Genomic DNA, 22,427 nt, shown 5'->3' with positions numbered 1-22,427 from the left:
GTGCGGGACCGGCCTGCTGCCGCAGGGACTGGGAGAGGGCGCAGGAGCCCACGCTCGCCCGCGGCTCGGCTCAGCCAGTCTGCGAGTACTCAGGCCGCCGCCCCCCGGGGGACCCGATGGCCTCGGAGGGCCTGACGGGAGCGCTGGCTGCCGTGCTGGCGGGCCAGGGGCGGAGCGTGCAGAGCTGCGACTCGGCGCCGGCCGGGGAGCCGCCGGTGCCCGTGCGGCTGCGGAAGAACGTGTGCTACGTGGTGCTGGCCGTGTTCCTCAGCGAGCAGGTGAGCGGCCGCCCGCCGGGCCCGCCGGGCCTCGGGAGCGCGCAGCCAGCCCAGGTGGGGACAGAAGACCCAACGGCCACAGCCAGCGCTGCCGCGTGCGTGGCGCTCCCCAGTTTTGCAAAGCACTCCCACTCCCACTCGCATCTGTGTCCTGCGTTCGTCCCGATATGCATTAGAGGAAACTGAGGCCCGGGACCTGTTTGTCTCATCCCACTAGGGCTCATTCCTTCCCTTCCCCAGAGTCTAGCGGAATGCCCAGGGTCCCCCGGGTAGCAGTGGCTCAATCCGTGTTTACCCTTAGGCCTTTGGTGCTGATCCCTGTAGTAGGCGATGTAATGACAACTAGAAGGGGCCAGGGCCATAGGGCAGGGTTGTACAGAGTGGAGGTGGGGGGTCGTGTTTCAAAGCCAGACCCCAGTGTGAGGACCCATCACAGTTTGTAAACCACGCCGTTGGAGGCGAGAGATACACAGTGACATGTACAGACGCAAATCAGTGCAAGACACATGGTGACCCTCACTCTGGGGCCTCATCTCCAGCCCCTGAAGCAGCTTCCAGGAATCTCAGCCCTTCCTGAAATGGAAGTCTTCCTAAATCCAGAGAGGGACGAATTGCAGGGAGGAGAGGGCTGCAGCCCCCAGCTACACGAGGGCAGGTCTACTGGAGCGCTAGCCGGATTGAGGGTGTCCACCCAGAGGGGAGTCTCGGGCGACTGTGTTTGAGGTGTCCCCTGGTCCCCGGGGAGGGAAGGCTGTGGCAGGAAGTGAGGATCCTCTGTCCCCTCAGGATGAGGTGCTACTGATCCAGGAGGCCAAGAGGGAGTGCCGGGGGTCGTGGTACCTGCCTGCGGGGAGAATGGAGCCGGGGGAGACCATCGTGGAGGCGCTGCAGCGGGAGGTGAAGGAGGAGGCGGGGCTGCACTGTGAGCCCGAGACACTGCTGTCCGTGGAGGAGCGGGGCCCCTCCTGGGTCCGCTTCGTGTTCCTCGCTCGCCCCACAGGTATGGCCCACCTGGAGGCAGTGTGAACAGGGCCAGTTGACACCTTTCCCCCAGCTCCTCGGTGAAGTGAGCCCCTCCACAGCCAGTCCTGTTATGACTGGCACAGCCTGGCATGGGCAGATTCCAGCCTTTGGGCTGGGGGCCTCTCTTCTGGGTCAGGGATGTCTGGTGACTGCCACACCTGCACTCCTCTCCACACAGCCTGTCCCTGCCCCATCCCCCACATTTCCCCCAGGTGGAATTCTCAAGACTTCCAAGGAGGCCGATGCAGAGTCCCTGCAGGCTGCCTGGTACCCACGGAGCTCCCTGCCCACTCCGCTGCGAGCCCATGACATCCTGCACCTGGTTGAGCTAGCCGCCCAGTATCGCCAGCAAGCCAGGCACCCTCTCATTCTGCCGCAAGAGCTACCCTGTGATCTGGTCTGCCAGCGGCTTGTGGTCACCTTTACCAGCACCCAGACAGTGTGGGTGCTGGTGGGCACAGTGGGGATGCCTCACTTGCCTGTCACTGCCTGTGGCCTCGACCCTGTGGAGCAGAGGGGTGGCATGAAGATGGCCATCCTGCGGCTGCTGCAGGAGTGTCTGACCCTGCACCACTTGGTGGTGGAGATCAAGGGGTTGCTTGGACTGCAGCACCTGGGCCGAGATCACAGTGATGGTATCTGTCTGAATGTGCTGGTGACAGTGGCTTTTCGGAGCCCAGGGATCCAGGATGAACCCCCAAAGATTCGGGGTGAGAACTTCTTTTGGTGGAAGGTGACTGAGGAAGACCTGCAAAGCCAGCTCCTCAAGCGGCTTCAGGGATCCTCTGTTGTCCCAGTGAACAGATAGGGAGGTGGAGGAGGTGACAAGGAGCTAGGCAGCCATGCTCCCTCTAGTGCAGACATGTCTCTCTCTGAGGGAGGCAAGAGGCTGGCGATCAGGGATCTTGTTGCATTGGGAGCAGGGGCGGCTCTCCTGGTTCCCGGGAGAGATGCTTTGAGGAGCATTCCTCTACATTGCACAAGGGACAGTGCCTTTAACCAAGCAAGGAGTCCAAAGCTCAGGACCTCACAACCCTGAGGGCACACTGACACCTCTCCCCAGGGGGATGGGGAGCTTTCTGCACCACCAGTGGCATCTCCTCCTCATGCTCTGTGCCCTCCTTGGGAAAGGCCTGCATCCTGATCCTTCCAGGCCCTTGGAGCCTGGAGGGGCACTGGGGAAGGTGTCCTGAGGGAGGAGCCCCTTGCTGAGTAAAGAGGTGTTACTTACCTTGCCTCCCTGCCTAAACGTTTCTGTGGGGAGCAAGTGTTGGGGACTGCTGTCCAAGAGCTGCTGTTCCCATCGTGTTACCCACAGCTGCCCATGCCTTTCCCAGTGCACTGACAGTGTGGGCCAGTCTGCTGTCCAGCATGGCCCCCGGGGCTCCTTCCAGCTGGCCTGCTGGCCCGGGATGTGACTCGGAGGGGACCCATCCCTAATGAAACACAGCTCTGAGTCCTCCAAGGGTTGGGCAGCGGGTGGCCCCAGAGGAACTTCACGTGGGACGGGCTGCAGGTGCTGCCTCTGCTCTCTCCTTGAGCCTCCCTGGCACAGACCCCTCCCCCGGCTCTCCTGCCTCTGCCTTTTCACAGCTTCAGCCCACACCAGACCAAACCTTTTTTTCATATCCCCTCAGCCTGGCTGAATCATGGTAGGAATTTTTTTTTTTTTTTTTTTTTAAGTGGCCAGGCACAGTGGCTCACGCCTGTAATCCCAACACTTTTTGGTAGGCTGATGCAGGTGGATCACTTGAGGTCAGGAGTTCGAGACCAGCCTGGCCAACATGGCAAAACCCCATCTCTACTAAAAATACAAAAAACTAGCCGGGCATGTTGGCAGATGCCTGTAATCCAAGATACTTAGGAGGCTGAGGCAGGAGAATCGCTTGAACCCCAGAAGCAGAGGTTGCAGTGAGCTGAGCTCCAGCCTGGGCAGACTGTCTCAAAAAAAAAAAGAAAACTTTGGCCAGGCACGGTGGCTCACACCTGTAATCCCAGTGCCTTGGGAGGCTGAGGCAGGAGGATCGCTTGAAGGCAAGAGGATCGCTTGAAGGCAAGAGTTTGAAGCCAGCCTGGGCAACATAGTGAGGCCCTGTCTCTACAGAAAAACAAAAAACAAACAAACAAAAAAACCCAGGCAAGGTGGCGCACACCTGTAAATCCCAGCTACTCAGGAGGCTGACGCAGGAGGATTGCTTGAGCCCAGAAGGTGGAGGCTGCAGTGAGCCATGATCAGGCCACTGCACTCCAGTCTGGGTGAGAGAGCAAGACCCTCTCTCAAAAGAAAAAAGAAAGAGAAAAGAAAGAACATTTAAGCGAAAATCAAAGGAAATGAACAGATAAAATATATCAAGTGTTCTACGGTAGAGATTTCTGATTCTGAGCAAGGAAACACTTGCATGGGCTCCCCTTCTCCTGAGGGCCGAGATAACCTCCAAGGCCCCTTTTCCAGCCCCCTCCCTGCCTCCCTTGGCTGCCCTCTTTCTGGCCCCTGGAAGGTGGTAGGAATCCTTGTACCCTCTGAGGACAAATGCCTCGCAAATGATGGAACCAAACCCTTTTGTTTCAGTTCATTTCTGTCAGTGTCGAAGGGACCCACCGGCCCACATCCAGTCAGCCGGGCAATGACATTTGGCTATTTGCCCCCATTATTTAGCCTAGTAGTTTTCAACCCTGGGAGCACATTAGGGTCACCTGGGTTTTTGTTTTTCTTTCTTTCTTTCTTCTTTCTCAGACAGGGTCTTGCTCTGTCACCCAGGCTGGAGTGGAGTGGTGTGATCCTGGCTCACTGTAGCATTGACCTCCCAGGCTCGAGTGACAAGTGATTCTCCTGCCTCAGCCTCCCAAGTAGCTGGAACCACAGGCGCATGCCACCACACCCAACTAATTTTTAAGTTTTTAGTAGACATGGGGTCTCGCTATATTGCCGAGGCTGGTCTCGAACTCCTGTCCTCAAGTGATCCTCCTGCCTTAGCCTCCCGAAGTACTGGGATTATGGGCATGAGCCACCATGCACAGCCACCTGGAGAGCCTGAACTCTGGGCCCACCCCCAGCAACAATAATTTAACTGGTGATGGGACACTGGGCATTGGGATTTTAAAAAGCCACCCAGTGATCAACACGAGTTGAGAGCCACCGTCTGGCTCCTTTTCCTCCAAGTTCTCAGCCTGCCCTCCCGCAGTCTCTTGGGGAACCCCCTCAGAGGATCCCCCACCCTTCCACACACATCTAAGGACAAAGGGTTTATTTATTTATGTGTTAACTTTTCTGTTTCCCTGAGAACACACCTGTGAATTATTACTATTATTTTTTTTAGAGACAGGGTCTTACTCTGTTGCCCAGGCTGGAGCGCAGTGGTGCAGTCAGCTCACTGCAGCCTTGAACTTAAAGACAAGGTTTTAAATACCAGGCCTACTTTACAACTAAAACAGGCATACAACACACAGCATACACACACCCAAGTGAGACTTGCACATAGATGCTCCCACGTGGTCCATTCCCTCACGGTGTCTCCGGGGCGGGCAGGCTCTCGGCTGCAGGTCAGCCCAGCAGAAGTGGCACTGCTCTGCCAAGAGTCTGGCTCCTGGCAGGCTCTGAGGATCAGCAGATCTGCACTGCCAGAGCCTGTCTGTTTACCGCCCACCCCACCTCCCTGCTCCAGTGCTAGAAAAAGAATTTGTCTTCCTTGGGGAGGAAGATGGGCCCGAATTAGCAGTGGAGTCCTGGGCAGAAGGAGGGGAAACTTGGCCAAGAACAGAGCCACCATGTCCACGCAATCACACCATTTATTGCTGTGCTGTCCGGGGAAGACACCGTGCAAACGCCAAAGTGCATGGAGGAGAGGGGAGGGTCTGTGACTGCCAGACCCTCGAATATTTTATGAATCTAAGAGTCCAGACGCAGTTCATCCACGGAGATCTGTGCCCTGTCCACACCAACACCCACGTTCGTGCACGCACATGCGCACGGTGCTCCTCAGAGCGGCGAGGTCCTCCCCCGTGGGGAGGAATGCGGGAGAGGCAGAGGTCACTGAGTTTCCTCCTGTTTCGTGTCACCTCTTGGCAACCTGTGTCTGGCTTCTAGAAGTGGCATGGGCAAGAAAAGGAAGCGAAAGAGGCTCTGGCCTGCTCCTCCTTGCCCAGGAGCAAAGCCAGCAACTGTGTAGTCCCGCTGTGAGGTAATGCCTGGCGCCGCCCATGTATTCCTGCAGGTCAAGACATATTCGGGCCGGGTGGGGTGGTGGCCCCAGCCACAGAGGGCATGCAGGGAGAACAACACCAGGACTGGCTGCCTGGGCCGCAGCCACTCCCCGCCAGGCTCAGGGGCCTGGAGTCAGGGGGCGTCCTGCCCTTATCTGTCCCCTGAGCTCCCTGGCCACCCAGAAGGGTCTTCTATCAAGAACACTGGGCCCTGAGCAGAAGGGAGGGCAAGGCCTGGCCTCCCCTGGTCTCTGACCTCTCTGCCCAGGTGCTGCGGACCTGCTGAGACGGGTTCAGAAGGCGCCAGAGAGGAACTAGCTGGACCTGAGCCTGGCTCCCGGGCCCGCTCCCCTCCCGGCTGCAGCTGCACCAAGGTTCTCATTAGCAGCGGCCCCCGCCTGGGTGCGGAACATGCTTTGGGCATTTGCCATGAGGTGGCTGGGCGTTTTGCAACAGTTTCCAGGGGAGCAGAGCGGGAAGAGGGGCTTCCCCAATGATCCTATTCACTGCTCCTCCTCCATGGGCCAAGTGGGCCAAGCCGTGAAGGCAGGGGACAAAATGTCAGGTCTCAGCAGCTCCCATGGTACCTAATGTGACACAGACAAGGCTCCAGGCCCCATCTCCCTGGCCTGGGCTCCCGACCAGTCTCAGAGCCATCAGCTCACTCCCCATCTTGCCCCTGGAGTTGAGTCACAGGTCTTGGCCCTGGCCACAAATGGCCAGTACAGAGGGGGCCAGGCACATAGCACATGAGGGTCTGGGGCCTGGGTGCTCACCTGGCTGTCACCCAAGCTCCTCCAAGAAGGCCCCAAGGACCCTGCTGCCTGGAAAGCCATCTGTTTGGCTCCTTGGCGCCTGGCATGCCCATTCCCTGAAACCCAGTCTGGTGTGGTCAACATGCCGCAGTCTCCTTGAGTGAGCCCGGGAGCAGAAGCCCCATCCCAGGAGGGGAGTGTGGCGGCAGTGCCAGGCAGGAGGCCGCTCTGGGGCAGAGGTGTGGACAGGAGTCTCCCACCGCCCTGCTCCTGGCTCAGACCTGCCCTTCCGGGGCTGGGGAGAGGTTCTGGCGAGGATCATGCGGGGGAAACTTGACGAAGGCAATGGCAGCTAGCTCCTTGCAGAACTCCTCCAGCACCACCACGCCCTGGAGGAGGGTCTGGTGGTCCAGCCTGAGGGGAGATGACACAGGGGGCATGGCTGGGTGGGGGCAGGACCGTGCCCAGCATGACAGCCCAGCATCCATGAGGCTTGACCCTGTGGCCGGCCACCTGTCCTCCAGAGGCACTTTCTACCCTCCCACCCCCAGGCTTCACCTGGCACCCTTGGTACTCACTGCTCCCCAGGAGCCTGGCCCGTCAACTGCTTGCGCACCAGGAGCAGCTTGCCTGGGAATTGGGGTACCCTCTGGATTCTCTGCATCAAGTCCCCGATCACCTAGATTAGGAACCACAGGGGACTCAGATGGGGCCAGCAACACCAGCGGGTCCCCTGGCCCTGCCACACCATGCAGAGCATGGGAGACTGTGCTTTCCCTGGCACTGGCAAGGGTGCCCACCCCTCCAGCCCCCAACCACCTGCCCCGTTCCCCTTCCCTGCTGTTCCCTCCACCCCCACTGGGCACACTCCCTCGGGCGGAGGCATCCTCACCCTCACCAACACGGAGAACAGGCTTCTGCAGCCGGGGGCCAGGCTGATGTAGGGATCCAGGAGGTACTCATGAATATGGGGGTGGGGGAAGAGGGCAAGCCGGGACAGGACCGAGGTCACCTGCAGGTTCAGGCTGTATGGCTGTAGGAACATGGTGGACAGAGCTGAGGGCTGGCAGGGCTGGTGAGTATTTTTGCACTCCTCCAGCAAGATGCCTGGCCAGTGTGAATGTGTGTGGGGGTGGGAGGCTCACGTGATGTGTGTGTGTCATGGATTCCATGGGGCTGAGGACCAGAACATGTTAGGACGTGTGGAGCAGGGGCGAGACGGGGCTTCCCACCTGGGGAAAGGACGGGGTGCTGTGCACCAAAGAACCGAAGCGGAGGCAACCCTGTGGCCAGCCCCTGCTCTCAAAGGACCCCAGAGGCACCAGCCTGGAGTTCTCCTGGCCCAGGCCCACTGGCTACCTGATCCAGAATCCGGGACATGCGGTCAAACAGCACTCGGAGGAAGTGGCCCTCGAAGAAAGGTCGCTCAGGCTCATGGGGGTCCAAAGGTGTGGGGGTCAGAGGCCAGCCCCAGGATGCAACGCGGGAGCTGCACTCCTGGAACTAAGACAGGCGGGAGAGTAGAAGCAGCGGGCCCAGGGATTGGGAACCAGCAGACGGGGCCCCACGTAGGAGGGATGGGCTGGGGTCCTTGGGCATGAGAGAGGGGGAACCCAGAGCTTATCACCCAGCTGTTCTGGAGGACAGGAAGTGGGAGCTGGTAGCAGGAGCCACTCACCAGGCCATAAGCATCGTGGACGTACGTGTCATAGCCCGTCTCCTCCAGGAAGGCAGAGGTCTTGGCTTCCTCGGGGACCAGGCACAGGAAACTGAGAAACAGGAGCTGGTGTGGAGGCGCTCCCGGCTCACCCTGCTCTCTCCTGCTCGTGGGACCCCTATCTCCCTCCCCAACTGGACCCCAGGGCTGTGGCCAAAGAAAAATACTCAGGCCAGACACGGTGACCAGGTCTGTAATCCCAGCACTTTGGGAGGCCAAGGTGGGCGGATCACCTGAGGTCAGGAGTTCGAGACCAGCCTGGCCAACATTGGGAAACCCCATCTTTACTAAAAATATAAAAATTAGCTGGGTGTGGTAGTGATGTCTGTAATCCCAGGTACTCGGGAGGCTGAGGCACAGGAATTGCTCAAACCCAGAACCCGGGAGGTAGAGGCTGCAGTGAGCTAAGATTGTGCCAGACTATCTCAAAAAAAAAAAAAAAAAAGAGTAAAACTTGAGTGGTTCAGACTGCCCAACTTGTTCCCCACCTGTTGACGATTTCGGTCACTGCTGTTTTGCCATCGTAGCTGGTGGCAGGAGCTAGGCGAGGCTTTGCACGAGGTTGAAAGCCGGAATCCAGGAAGCTGTCGGTAAAGTAGGGGTCTTCCTCCAGATCTCTATGGCCAGGACAGAACAGTGCGGCACCAATGAATGAATGGACAGAGTGAGTGTGCGAGTGCTGAGGGCCGGGCTGGGTCCAGAGGGCGCTGGTTTCACTTACAGTGTGTCCTCATAGCTCTCAGGCTCTGGTGAGCCCCAGGCCACGTAAGGGCGGCCCTCAAGGTTGCGCAGGACCAGGCTGCGGATGATCCCCTCGTGGGGCTTCTGTAGCAGCTCCTCAAACAGCCGGAGCGTGGCGATGCTGATCTGGAGCGGGAAGGCGGTCGGCAGGATGGCCCCTTCCCCACCCAGCTCCCAGGGGTGCCTTGGCATGGCTAACCCAGATAAGAAAAGGCCTGAGGCAGAGTCACCTCCCTTGGCTGGATGCTAAGGTGGCAGGTTTTTGGGGGAGTGGTGGGGGGTGTGGGCCTAGGAATCAAGAAGTCTGGGTGGTCCCTGGTACGTGACTAATTGGACGTGCAATTTCAGGCAAGCCAAATTGCTTCTCTGTGCCTTACTTTCCATGTCTGAGAAATGGGAGTATCAACCTTGCCTACCTCACGGAGTAGGTGTCAGCCCTCCCGCAAATCAAGTGAGTATAAAAGCACTGTCCAAAATATAAAATACTGTAAAATAAGCTGGGCACAGTGGCTCATGCCTGCATTCCCAGCACTTTAGGAGGCTGAGGTGAGAGGATCGCTTGGGGCCAGGAGTTGGCGACTGCAGTGAGTTAGGATCACACCAGTGCACTCCAGGGCCTGGGGTGACAGAGAAAGACCCTGTCTCTTTAAAAAAAAAAAAAATGCATATGATCAGAGAAAATTAGTGTGTGACAAAAGCGGCTCAGCAGTGTTTTGCAGATCAGCGTCTCAAAGGTGGAGTTATGGGAAGAGTGTTCAGGAACTCCCTCTGGCAGGGGTGGCGAGAGGAACAGAGGTGGAGGTCCCCCTCCGTACCTCATCAGAGAGGTGGTCGCAGTGCCCGATGAGGTGAGCGTACAGGGCATGGGGGTTGTCCCTGGGGGCTTCAGGCTGCCGGTCTGTGCCCAGGAGGAAAGCCGCGGCCTCCCGCAGCAGCGCAGGGGAGCGGAGCTGGCGCAGCATGGCTGTGAGGAGCGCGGTGGAGGTCAGGATGCTCTGCTCGGACCTATGGGAAGAGGGCACCTTAGCCAGGCCCGGGGTGTGCAGATAGCACACGAGTGCGGGTGGCAGAACCCTTCCTGCTTGCCTCGCATCTTTGGCTGGTATGTCTGTGGTCACTTGCCCATCCCTGCTGGGGTCCTGCAGGGAAGGGTAGGAGGCCTTCGTTTAGCCCACGTAGCTCAGAGCCAGGTGCACATCACAGGGCAGGCCTGGCAAACATCACCCAATGGGGTCCACAGATGGGATTCTGGTCAAGAAGGTGTCTGTCTGGCCTTAGGGACAGGACAAGGCTGGGTGGGGTAGGCGGTTTGCTGTAGACCACAGCCATGCCTGAGGTAACTGGACACTTACACATGCAGGAGCTGGGGCTGCAGGGTCTCCACGAAGAACTTCTCAGCCACGGCCTTCGCCAAGGCGTCTGCAACCACCTGGGTTCCACAGAGCATGTCGTCAACGCATTTTGCGCTCATCACAATTCCCGCTGAGAAATAACCATGTCCTTGCGCAGCGCCTGATGCCACAGGAGAGGGTTTCCAGCCTGCCTGGGGCCCCGCCTAGCTCCTGGACCCCATGTTTCCATGTCCCTGCTCCGCGTAGTCCTCGAGATGGAGACGGTACAGGGAATAGCATGAGAGCCCGGCCCCCGCCCGCCCCTGCTCACCGTGTGTGCCTCTGTGATAAGGTGGTCGCAGTAATCAAACCAGCCCAAGAAGGCAGCCAAGGCCTCCTTCCCAGGGAAGGAAGCCTCATCAGATGGGGCACTGGGTAACCTGAAGAGGGGAGAGAAGTCTCAGAGAGTGGGGGAGGAGCTTCAAGGTCTTCCTCAATGTCTCCCGAAACTGGGCCCTTCCCCTCTCCTGTGGAACCTCTGTGGCTGGGGATCGGTTATCTTGGGGGTTTTATGGACAGAGGCAGCAAAAGCAGTGCTTCCCTGGAGGGCACGAAGGCCCCTGGGGATCAGCTGCAGCCTTGGGGAGATGGTGGCCAGCAGGGGTCCCTAGCAACGTGGAATACCAGGGGAGCTGGCCACTAAAGACAGGCAGGGCTGCCAGCAACTAAAGATGCTGGCCAGCCTTCCCGGGCTGGGCACCCACCTCCAGCTGATGCCCTCTAAGGCAGCAATGTCTGCGGGGTCCAGGAAGACAGGCATGGACCGGTACAGCTGGCAGAGGTGCTGGACAATCGCAGGGCAGCAGGGGCTGCTCTGGACCAGGTAAGTGGCGGCTGCTGGGGAGGCCACGCTCACCAGGAGCAGCAGGTTCTCCTGGGCCTTCAAGGCCACCCGACTCTTCTAGGGGATGAGGACGCAACTTCAGGGACGTGCATGTGAGCCCCCAAATCACCTCCTGGCCATCGACCCACCCCTCCCCCGCCCCCACCCTCTCCATCTCTGCTGCCAGCACCTTGCTCTGGCACAGCCCAAGCAGGGAGGTGATCAGGTTGCTCTCTGCAGTCCCACCATCCAGCTGCTCGGTCTCAGCAGGCATGTGGCTGTTCAAGGCCTGGGCCCCACAGGGCTCCCCGTCCAGCTGGGGCCTGGCAGGAGCACCATCGTGGGAGCAGTCCTTGTCCCTGTGGCTGGCTGTGTCCTTAGGCAGGGCAGTGGGTTCTCCGCATGCCTTCTTCCTACCTACAATCTTTTTACCCTGCAAAGAGAGTGGGATGAGGCCAGGCCTGGTGGGGACCACTTCCCAGGGTCCCCCACTGGGACCGCAGGGTGGGCTGCTGGCAGGGCCTCAGCCTGGAGCTGGAGGGGAAGCTGCCTGCGTGCCTCCTGGGTACCTGCTCTCTGCGTCTGCCTCCTCAGGAGGGCCGAGGGGGCTTGCCCTGGGGTTCCAGGCCCTCCCGCTCCTCTTCCCAGTGGGAGTGCTCACTTCCAGGATGTAGGCGAGCAGCTCTGGGTCCTGCTGGATCTTGGAGCAGAGGACGGTGGTGAGCTGCACCTCCTCCTTCTCTGTAACAGATCCGGGAGCTGTCCCACCGAGTCGGAGGAGTTTCTGGAAGAGCAGCAGGACAGAAACATTGGGGAGAGGTGTGGCGGGGGAGAGAGTGGGGACTTACACCCACACACCCCTTGGCTTCTGGGCCCCTCACCTGCACAGGCCTGTGGACGCTGAGGTAATGCAGCAGGGGGTGCTGCACCTGCGCCAGAACCTTGCTGAAGAACTGGAACACCTGCTGCCGCATGCCTGGGGGGAACTGAGGCCAGGGACAGAGCGCCTGTCAGGACCGGGGCCCCCGCCTGCCGCATGCCTGGGAGGGACTGAGGCCAGGGACACAGCGCCTGTCAGGACCGTGGCCCCCGCCTGCCGCATGCCTGGGGGGAACTGAGGCCAGGGACAGAGCGCCTGTCAGGACCGTGGCCCCCGCCTGCCGCATGTCTTGGGGGGACTGAGGCCAGGGAAGGAGCTCCTGTCAGAGGTGTGTCCCCCACCTGGAACGCTACACCCCCAGAGAGCCCCAGGCTCAACTCCTCCCTCAATCCTGGCTCAGAGGGCCCCTTCTCACAGGCCTGCTTCCCTCGCCACGTTGTTCGAAACTGGCCTTCCTGGCACTCGCAACCCCTTTTCCTGCATCACTGTGCTCCATAACTGGGTCATTATTGATCCATCACAGGATGGTCCTGCCTCTCCCACTAGGATTCTTGTCGGATTTTCTTTCCTTTTTTTAAGAGACAGCATCTTGCTCTGCCTCCTAGGCAGGAGTGCGGTCGCATGATCACAGTTCACTGCAGCGTCCACCTCCTGGGCTCAAGCAGTCCTCCCACCTCAGCCTCCCACGTAGCTGGGGCTACAGGCGCGCACCACCATGCCTTGGCTCTTGTCAGTCTGAATCCCTACTGTGTCCCCAGCATCTAGAGCAGAGCCTGGCACGCGGCAGGCCCATCTTTGTGGAGTGAACTGGGAACAGGGGCGCTGGGATGGTGGAGTGTTCTGAGACAGCCACAGTGCCTGTCCTGTTTGCTCCTCTCCCCGCAGCTGCCACTTTCAGTGTCAGGACTGGGAGGAGCACAGGCAGAAAGGCCTGGAATCCAGGGAGCCCGGGGCTGCCCACCACAGCCTTGCCCAGCGCGTAGAGGGCCTCCCACCTCGGTCTGGCCCAGCGCGCAGGGGGCCTCCCACCTCGGCCTTGCCCAGTGTGCAGAGAGTCTCCAGGATCTTGTGCTGCAGCAGGTACTCCAGGCAGGGCCCTGCCTCACCCACGGCCACCTGCTGCTGCTCTTCATACACCAGGATGTCCAGCATCTGCTTCAGCCGCCAGGGAATGTCTGTCTTCTTGGCGGGGGTGTTTTCATCTAATTGATGTTTGGGAAACAAGGGTAAGTAGGGTGAAGAGGGGCACCCTGGCTTGAAACTTCACCATCTCCTGCCAAAGCCCAGAAAGGGGAGGTCCTGTCTGGGAGAGGTGGGGGAAGAGAGCTGCGGGCAACTGGGAAATGGAAGTTGACAGTGGATGCTTCAATATTTAAGAAGACAAAAGTCTTTCCAGGCTCAGGACACAGTCCTCTGAGAACGCATGCATGCCCAGTACTTTATTGGGGGCAGCAGCATCGGCTTCCTTCACACCCTGGGATAGGTACAGAGACAGGGACACATGGTCCTGGGCCCACAGAAGGCTGCTGTCAGCTCTGGGCCTGAGTGAGACGCTGTGGGCTCAGGGCTCTTGTCACGTAACTTAGAAGCTGTAATTCCAGCAGCTGCCTGAGAGAGAACCTCCCGGGGCCTCCCCAGCTGACACTCAGAGAAGGCAAGCCTCTGTTTTTCACAAAGAGGAAAAAAACATCTGCATCACCACCTTCAGGTCTGACCCAGTCCTGCTCTCTGTACCAAGGCCCTGACAGGGAAGCTACTTAGTGGGGCTTTTGCAGTCAGTCTCAGTGTGTCTTTTAAAGAAAGTTCTGGTGCTTCAGGACTGGCCTTGGAGCACCCCCTAGCTTTCCTTTAAGGAACAGGAGCTTGAGTAGGGTGGCCTGCCCCAGGCACTTCCGACCCTTCTAGTCTAGGAACCATTCTGGAAATGAAAGGGCTGGGGGGTGGGGGGAGCCCCAGGTGAATTTAAGCCAGTTCTGATCTGATCTTACTCAGCTGGTGGACCAAGGCTCTCCTTCAAGAGATCTTTCACCTGAAGAGGTGGTTCCGAACCGGGGGTGGGCTTTTCTCCCCCAGGGAACATGAGGCAATGTCTGGAGACATTGCTGGTTGTCCCAGTTCGGGGGTGGGGTGTGCTACTGGCACCTAGTGGGTAGAGGCCAGAATTACTGCTGCACATCCCACACTGCCCAGGACAGCCCCGCGCAGGGAAGGCTCCAGGTCTAATGCCAACTGTGCCAAGATTGAGAAACCTGATCTAGCAGAACCCTCAGAGGGTCCCACAGATTTCTGAATTTCCTGGGCTGGCCCGGGCTGGAAAGAAAGCCTGTAGGAAAGGTGTGGGCTGGAATGAAGCCCCAGTCTGAACTCCAGGAAGGGGAAAGTGAGGGATGCAGGATATGGTTACCTGGCAACAAGTCTGTATCACCCGTGGCAGCATCATGACTGCAGAGCAGCCACTCAGATGCCGTCCCCTCAGTGAGCGATCCTGATGGGACCAGGTGACCCAAGGCTTTGGCTCTCTGGGGTGTCAGCTTGGGGAGAGGGACCCAGGCATGTTACCCACCTTGGTTTTCATTCTCCTCCTACCCCAGATCTCTACAAGGAAAATGCCCCTAAGTTGGCTCAGGGGAAAGGGGAAGTTGTTAAACTCTTTTCTTTTGATCAGTAAACCCTAGGCACATGCTCTTGGGGCCTGAAGGCCTGGAGCTGGAAGCTGGGGGAAGTGCAGCCACCTCTTCCTTGCAGAGTCAGGCCAGTGAGACCCCCAGCGAGGCTACTCCTCCCTCACACAGCCCTTTCCAAAAGGTCAGGGTGGGACCGCCAGCTAAATCATCAGGAGCAGAGTGGCCCAGGGCTCTGGGTCTTCTGTCTGTCCGGTTCTCTGTCTCCATTAACTCGGCTCCAATTCTGCACAAGTGGGCACGTTACCTTTCCCAGGACACCTGCATGGTGACACTCTGCACACTTCTTCCTCCCCGCTCCCTCCAGGGTCCCCCGGCTGGGGAGGGCCAGGCCGCACCTGTGCTCTCGATGTAGTAGTGCGTGATGCCCTTCCAGTGCTCCACGAAGGCCTGCAGCAGGTCAATGCTGGGCTCGCGCTGCGGAGAGGGCAGAGACACAACCTCGGTGGGGGCCACAAAGGCCAGGGAGCCCCTGTCTTCGTGGGAACAGACATTCCATGCCGAGTGTCAGGTTCATGCTAGGCCTCCTCATGAGCAGGCACCCTGCTCCCTGGCTTTCAAAGGGAGGAATAACACATTTTCTCCCGGACACACTGGCACTGTCTCCATATCTAGCCAAGTATCTCCTGACAGCCACTTCTCCCTAGATAGCCCTCCCTCCTGGAAATGCGGTTTTCTTGCTATATGTCACAATCCTGTCCTGTGTCCTGGAGGTGCTAAGAATGTTGCTGGGGGAAACAGACACAGATTATTTCAACACAGCATGGTTACACTACAGTAGAGGCACATAGAGGAACGCAGTCCCCCAAAGAAAAGCAAAATGATGCAGATGGAAAATGTGGCAAAGGCCAGGTGCAGTGGCTCAGGCCCATAAGCCCAACCGTGAGGCAAAGGTGGACAGGCGGCTTGAGTCCAGGAGTTTGAGACCAGCCTTGGCAACATGATGACGCTCTGTCTCTAGAAACAATTTAAACACTAGCAGGACATGGTGGTGTGTGCCTATAGTCCCAGCTACCTGGGAGGCTGGGCTGGGAGGATCACCTGAGCCCAGGGAGGTCAAGGCTTCAGTGAATTGTGATCGTGCCACTGCACTCCAGCCTAGGTGACGAGGTGAGACCCTATCTCAAAAAGAAAAAGAAAAAAAAGACAAAGCTCTCCCATTCCTCTCAATCTGAGAGTCTCTGAAAATCTGTTCAAGACCACCACAGGCTCTGTTCATTTTGATGGGTAGGTAACATTAGCATGATATTAACAAAGTGCCTTCCTTCTAACATGCTTTCATCTTGTGTCCAAAGCCTGAGCCTGCACAACCCCAACTCCTTAGCCAGTGCTGCTCTCGTTTCCTCCTCTACCGGCTCCTTCTAGCAAGCCTCGGAAAATTCTGGTTCTGCTCTGGGAAAGCCCCTAACCTCCCCCTTTTCCACAAGTTCTCTCCATCTCTGCACCATGGCTGATACTGGCCTTGCACTGAGAACAACCACTTTCCCTGAAAACTTCTCAAAAACAAAACCATTCCTTCACTTTTCTTGCAGAGTAAATGTTTTCAGGAAAAAAAAGAAAGAATTCTAATCATCCCTCCCCACAGCTGTGCATTTCTGCCTCTAGGTCTTTGCTGGGGCCACTCCTCTGCCCAAGGTGCTCTGTATCCCGATAACTTGTCTGGATCCTGAAAGTCCCCAGCGAGGTTCAGTCCCCAGCAGCTCCACCAAGCCCTCTCCAGTGTCCCTGCCTGCCCACACCTCTCTCTGACCTCACACTTCACTGCACCACAGAGCTGAGTAGCCACTCATGAAATCATTCATTCATTCCAAGCGTCCACTATGTACAAGACACTATGCTGGATGCCACAAGCAACATGAGGATGACTAACACCCAGTCCTTAAGAAACGTGCCATGGGCCGGGCGCGGTGGCTCAAGCCTGTAATCCCAGCACTTTGGGAGGCCGAGACGGGCGGATCACGAGGTCGGGAGATCGAGACCATCCTGGCTAACACGGTGAAACCCCGTCTCTACTAAAAAAATACAAAAAACTAGCCGGGCGAGGTGGCGGGCGCCTGTAGTCCCAGCTACTCGGGAGGCTGAGGCAGGAGAATGGCGTGAACCCGGGAGGCGGAGCTTGCAGTGAGCTGAGATCCGGCCACTGCACTCCAGCCTGGGCGACAGAGCGAGACTCCGTCTCAAAAAAAAAAAAAAAAAAAAGAAAAAAAGAAACGTGCCATGGAGAAGACGATACAAAATTGCATTGAATAATGAAGCTACAAGGAAGTAGTGTGAGGCCTCAGGAGAGGTGGAAAGTGGTGACCTCTCAGAAAAAGGGGTAACTTCTAACAGGCTGGAACAGGGAAGGCTTTACCAGGATCACATCTGAACTAAAACTTGAAGAACCGGAAGGAACTCTGCAAAGTGCGTCTGGGGAAGGGGTGCTGGTGAGACTCTGGAGCCTCTATCATTTTTTGCAGGCAGCAGGGAGCAGGTCAATGACAGCTTTTTTTTTTTTTTTTTTTTTTTTAATAAATAAAAGAGAGTCTCACTGTCACCCAGGCTAGAGTGCAGCAGCACCATCTCACCTCACTGCAACCTCCACCTCCTGGGTTCAAGTGATTCTCCTGCCTCCCAAGTTGCTGGGATTACAGATGTGTGCCACCACGCCTGGCTGATTTTTGTATTTTTAGTAGAGACAGGGTTTCACCATGTTGGCCAGGCTAGTCTCGAACCCCTGACCTCAAGTGGTCTGCCCGCCTGGGCCTCCCAAAGTGCTGGGATTACAGGCGTGAGCCACCACACCCAGCCACTGGCACCGTCTGAGCAGTGTTTTAGGAAGATTCATCTGGCAGTTGAGCTTGGGAGAGGAGGTAAAGGCAGGAAGAATATGCTTAGAAGGCCACTGCAACACAGGGAGGGATGACATTCAGAGAACTAGAAACTCCCCTCGGTCCACAGGGCATCTTGGCTTCTTTCAAAGCTAGTTGGTAGGGGCTATGACCCTTCTCAAAAGTAGCACCACCCACAGTTATTCCAAATATTCTATCCCTGTGGAGTGATGGCATCTCACCACCTTCCATGTGACAGTGCCTGCCGTGCTGAGCAGTGGTCTCTTCTGCTAGACGATGAGCTCCCTGAGAGCCAGGGTTCTGTGTTTCACCGCTAGCCTGCCCTCGATGGGCTCAGCGCATAGTGAATACCCATGAATATTTACCAAATATCTCAGGAACCTCCTGGAGACATTCTTTCCCTAGTTCCTTGTTTCAGAAAGTCCTCTGGCCCTTCAGCAGCCCTACAATTATCTCATAATTTCTGTGATGGGGTCTCCTTTAGCCTCAAAATTGACTTACAGTCTTTGAAAACCTTGAGCTGGGCTTTAACCAAAAAGAACGCTCCAGTACGACAGGAGACATGGGAGAGGCAGGTTAACCAGCACAGGCCATTAGAGAGCTGGTGACACAGGTGTGTCATCTTTACCTGACTCCATGACCGGCAACTCCAAACCAAAGACACTGAACCCAACAATTTCTCTTTAAAGATATTATTAGTGGCCGGACATAGTGGTGGCCCACACCTGTAATCCCAGCTCTCTGGGAGGCTGAGGCAGGTCAATCACTTAAGGTCAGGAGTTTGAGACAAGCCTGGCCAACATGGTGAAACCTGGTCTCTACTGAAAATACAAATGTTAGCTGGGCGTGGTGGCGCAGACCTGTAGTCCAAAAAAAAAAAAAAAAAAGAGCTGTAATGATTCCTATCTGTTGGATCAGAAGAGGGTGGGAAGGAGCACTCTTCCTCCTCAATGAGGAGTCAGCTGACTTACTGGGATCACACATTACTTGGTGACCCAAGCTTGGAAAAGACCTAGACTGGAGACCTGGGGGTAGAGCAGAAAAGAGGAATTTGTCTCCCTGTAGGGCCAGCCACACCTCCCGGACATAGCCTACATGTTCAATACTAAAGGGCCCAGAAGATCACTTGGCTAAAAAGATGTCCCTCCACTGCCAAAATCTCCTCCTGCCACTGATGCCTGTACTTCCGTCATTGGAAGCCTTGGAAATTGACTCCTAGCCAGGCGCAGTGGCTCATGCCTGTAATCCCAGTACTTTGGGAGGCTAAGGCGGGTGGATCGCTTGAGACCAGGAGTTCAAGACCAGCCTGGGCAACATGATGAAACCCTGTCTCTACAAAAAATACAAAAATTAGCCTGGTGGGAGGTGGGAGGATTGCTTGAGCCCAGGAGGTGGAGGCTGCAGTGAGCCCGAGATTGAACCACTACACTCCAGCCTGGGCTCAGAAATAAATAAATAATAATAAAAAGAAAAGAAAAAGAAATTCACTCCTCAGGACTGAGGAACTGTCTGGCCTGTCTCACCTCCTGTAAATGGAGTGTTCCTCAGAGGTACGAATTAGTTTATCAGATCACTTTTAAGATGACAGCTGTTTTGACTGGGGATGAGGGAAGGGGAGGAAAAATCATTTTGGAACCCTCTCTACCTGGATGCCCCAAGGCCCTGGACCTGGGTCAACAGCAGGGCTGGGAAGGTGTAGGAAGTCATAGTTTCTGACTTTCTTCCCAAGTTTGCCTAAGGCAAACTTCCTTCAACAGGAGCTCCCATGAGGGTGGGGGAGGAGGTGGTGGGGAGGAAGGAGGGTGAAACCCAAGGCTTTCTCTCCTGAGAAAATCTGATACTCAACTCATCAATTGGGGGAAGATTTATACTTGGAGGCAGAAAAGTATTGTTGACTTTACAGACAGCTTCTTGGCAGAGTTACTTTCAACAGCAGGCACCCCCCCACCCTACCAGGAATACCCCCGCCCTCCCTACACAGCACTACATCTTGCTGAACGAACCCTAGTAGTGGGCTGCTTGCCAGCCTGCAGCCCCAACAAAAAATGGCAAAAACACACTCTGACGGCATGTGAAGCATCAATGGACTCTCCTCCCCGCACAGGGCCACTCACGCCCCACCACGGGCGGCCTGTCCCTAACTCAAAGTCAATTTGGCTTGTGAGGGGTGACAGCCACGCTGGAAACATAGGCACGCTGCAGAAGGCGGTTTCCCCGGCTGGGCGCCCACCAGCCTGCCCGGGTCTTTACCCTTCGTGGGGACTTGGACCGGCAGGGCCCGCACTTCCCACGTCCCGGGGTGACGGGAAGGGCGTCCTGCACCCCAACAAGGTCCTGGAGTTGTCTGCGAGATCAGACCGAGGAGAAGGGGCGGCGATTTTTTCAAGCCCAGGCGGGGTGGAGCGGAGGAAGGAGGCAGGCCCACCGGTACTGGGGGAGGCGGTCTAGGGCCCGAGGGGGCAGGAAACACCCCAAGGGGTGACAGGGAGCGTCCCGGCGAAGGCGAGTTCGGGAATTGGGAGACTCCGTGGCCAGGACGCACAGACAGGAAGCGACGCGGGAGCAGGCCGGGGAGGTGGGGCGGTCGGGAGGAGTCTGGGAGCGGGACTGGGAAGAGCGAGGGGAAGTGGGGCGCGGCCGGCGAGGAGAGGCCGGGAAAGGGGCGCCGCGGCCCGGGTGTCCCTGCCCGAGGGGGCCCGCGCCCGCCCGCCCTCCCTACCGCCGGCCGCACCCGGCTCCGCGCCCGCCCGGCCCGGCCTAGGCCCGCGACCCCGGGTGGCCTGGCACTCCCGGCCTCACCGCCCCCACGGCCTCCTGCAGCAGCGCCCCGAGCCGGCTCAGCATGATGGCGCCCGGCCCCCCGGCTCCTGGGCGAAGGCGTCGGCGGCGGCGCTCTAGGCGGAGGAGGCAGCCCCTTGGCCTCGGCGGCCCCGGCGCGGCAAGGGAGGCGGGGCCCGGCGGCTCCGCCCCTTCCCGGCCCGGCTGCGTGGCGCTGGCTAAGCCGGGCTGGGGGCGCCAGGTCGGGCCGGGGAAGGGGGTTGGGGACCGCCAGCGGTGGGCCCTGAGAGTTGGCTGGGAGGGTTTTTTTTTTTTCTTTCTTTCCTTTCTTTCGAGACAGGGTCTCGCTTGGTTGCCCAGACTGGAGTGTAGTGGCGCGATCTCTGGTTATTGCAGCCTCCAACTCCTGGACTCTTGCGATCCTCCAACCCTGGCCTCCAGAGTAGCTGGGACCGCAGGCACGCCACCACGCCTGGCCAATTGTTGTTGTTGTTGTTGTTTTTCCTGGGAGGGGAGGTCTCACTATGCTGCCTAGGCTGATCTGAGCTTCTGGCCTCAAGCGACCCTCCTGCCAGTGCCTCCTGAGTAGCTGGGATTAAGGCGGGAGCTAAGGGGGGTGTTTTCGAGGAGGAATTACAATTCCTCCTGAATTGAAGTCTCAGGTAGCCCCAGGCACATGGGCTGATGAGCTCCTGCAATGTGCTGGTCCCAACCAAGATGTGCAATGCCAAGCACACCCCGATTTGGAAGATACAGTAAGAAAGGAAAGAAGGTGAAACTGCAATAATCATGGCTTATATTGATTACATATTGAAGTGACTGTTAGGTGTGTTGGGTTAAATAACGTATATTGTTAAAATTAATTTCACGTCTTGCTTTTTACTTTTTTGACATGGCTATCAGAAAGTTTATGGGCTGTGGGCATTGGCTCACACCTGTAATCCCAGTACTTTGGGAGGCCAAGGCGGGTTGATCACTTGAGGCCAGGAGTTTGAGACCAGCCTGGCCAATATGGTGAAACCTGTCTCTACTAAAAATACAGAAAATTAGCCAGGCGTGGTGGTAAGTACCTGTAGTCTCAGCTACTTGGGAAGCTAAGGTGGAAGAATCACTTGAACCCAGGAGGCGGAGGTTGCAGTGAGCCAAGATCATGCCACTGCACTCCAGCCCAGGCAACAGAGTGAGACCCCGTCTAAAAAAAAAAAAAAAAAAAAAAAAAGGAAGTTTCTGCAGCTAAGTGTGGTGGCTCAAGCCTGAAATCCTAGCACTTTAGGAGGCCAAGACTATTGACCAGCCTGGGCAACATAGCAAGATCCTGTCTCGACAAAAAAAAAAAAAAAATTAGCAAGGTGTGGTGGTATACGCCTGTAGTTCAAGCTACTTGGGAGGCTGAGGTGGGAGGAGGATCACTTGAACCCAGGAGTTCGAGGCTGCAATGAGCTATGATCGTGCCACTGCAGTCCAGACTGGGTGACAGCAAGATAGTGTCTCTAAAATAAACACAAACACAAAAAAATAGTGTCTCTGCTAATCACTGACATATGACGAAAGGGAAAGGACTCAGTTTCCCTCGGGAAGGAAGAATAGCCCCTGTCAGAATTATAGAACCTAGAGTTTTGGGGTCTCCGGCTTCACAGGACCCGCCTCACCTTTTAGGACCCATTCCCCAGTGGGGCTGAGGCACAGGAAATGCTGGCCTGCCCAGAGTGGGCTCTGTGCTGTGGTGTGGAGCCTGCAGTCCAGACTCTGAGCCAGGGTGGCCAGGGTCTGGGCCTCAGGCCCTAGGGAGGGCCAGGGTTCGGCCAAGTCCAGGCCGAGTGAGAATTGATTGGGACCTCAGTTCTCTGACAGGTGAGAGTTCCAGTCCAGTCTCTGCAGATTTCTAGGCCCACCTCCTCACAGGTAAAGGACACAGGCTGGATAGATCAAATCAGCTTGCTTCCCTTCAGCATGTCTCAGAGGACTCTAGGGGATAATGAAAGTACATCAGGAGTGCATAACCTTTTATTCGACTTAACTTTTTAAATGTTATTTTTAAAACTCTAATAAAGTCAGTGTACACACTACATGTGTTATATTCCAGAAGTATCAGAGACCGTGAATTTTATTAAATTTTATTAAATTTGGATGTCAGGTTAGCCCATTTAGGGGAAGATCTTTGAATGAAGCCTCTCCTATTAGCTTAAATGAAGACTTGAAGACGATTTCATGGTAAACTGTGTTTTATGTTTTGTTTTTTTGTTTTTTTTTTGAGACGGAGTCTCGCACTGTCACCCAGGCTGGAGTGCAGTGGTGCGATCTCAGCTCACTGCAAGCTCCGCCTCCCGGG

At 56.9% G+C, this 22,427-nt stretch overlaps 2 protein-coding genes across 33 annotated transcripts; one reads left to right on the top strand and one right to left on the bottom strand.

The window, feature by feature from the left end:
- The first annotated feature begins 116 nt into the window (after window positions 1–116).
- Window positions 117–2,109, top strand: NUDT18 (nudix hydrolase 18). The gene is given in 3 exon segments (NM_001190895.1): window positions 117–278; window positions 1,065–1,278; window positions 1,514–2,109. Coding segments are annotated over 3 exon segments (972 nt in total).
- A 2,960-nt stretch (window positions 2,110–5,069) lies between these two features.
- Window positions 5,070–20,227, bottom strand: FHIP2B (FHF complex subunit HOOK interacting protein 2B). 32 transcript variants are annotated; one of them, XR_013397122.1, is made up of 18 exons: window positions 20,120–20,227; window positions 14,737–14,906; window positions 12,804–13,010; window positions 11,810–11,978; window positions 11,590–11,712; window positions 11,119–11,361; window positions 10,810–11,006; window positions 10,377–10,485; window positions 10,067–10,143; window positions 9,530–9,719; window positions 8,695–8,840; window positions 8,462–8,590; window positions 7,935–8,025; window positions 7,616–7,759; window positions 7,149–7,289; window positions 6,835–6,935; window positions 6,278–6,670; window positions 5,070–5,381 (listed from the first exon to the last, which is right to left on the bottom strand). XR_013397122.1 is itself a non-coding variant. In XM_077943162.1 (18 exons), exons 5-18 carry the CDS (start codon window positions 11,900–11,902, stop codon window positions 6,532–6,534), a joined length of 1,923 nt encoding a protein of 640 aa, XP_077799288.1. In that variant the 5' UTR covers window positions 11,903–11,978; window positions 12,804–13,010; window positions 14,828–14,906; window positions 19,571–19,915; window positions 20,091–20,227; the 3' UTR covers window positions 5,070–6,531. The 32 variants fall into 32 exon arrangements, 17 of the variants coding, with proteins under 17 accessions (XP_077799288.1, XP_077799279.1, XP_077799277.1 ...); XR_013397116.1 differs by having other exon boundaries at window positions 5,070–5,506; window positions 11,810–11,914; XR_013397120.1 differs by having other exon boundaries at window positions 14,828–14,906.
- Between the last annotated feature and the right edge of the window lie 2,200 nt (window positions 20,228–22,427).

Source organism: Macaca mulatta, chromosome 8, assembly GCF_049350105.2.
Source record: "Macaca mulatta isolate MMU2019108-1 chromosome 8, T2T-MMU8v2.0, whole genome shotgun sequence".
Classification (NCBI taxonomy): domain Eukaryota; kingdom Metazoa; phylum Chordata; class Mammalia; order Primates; family Cercopithecidae; genus Macaca; species Macaca mulatta.
The sequence above is the reverse complement of the archived record's forward strand: the minus strand, read 5'-3'. Positions and strand labels throughout refer to the sequence as shown.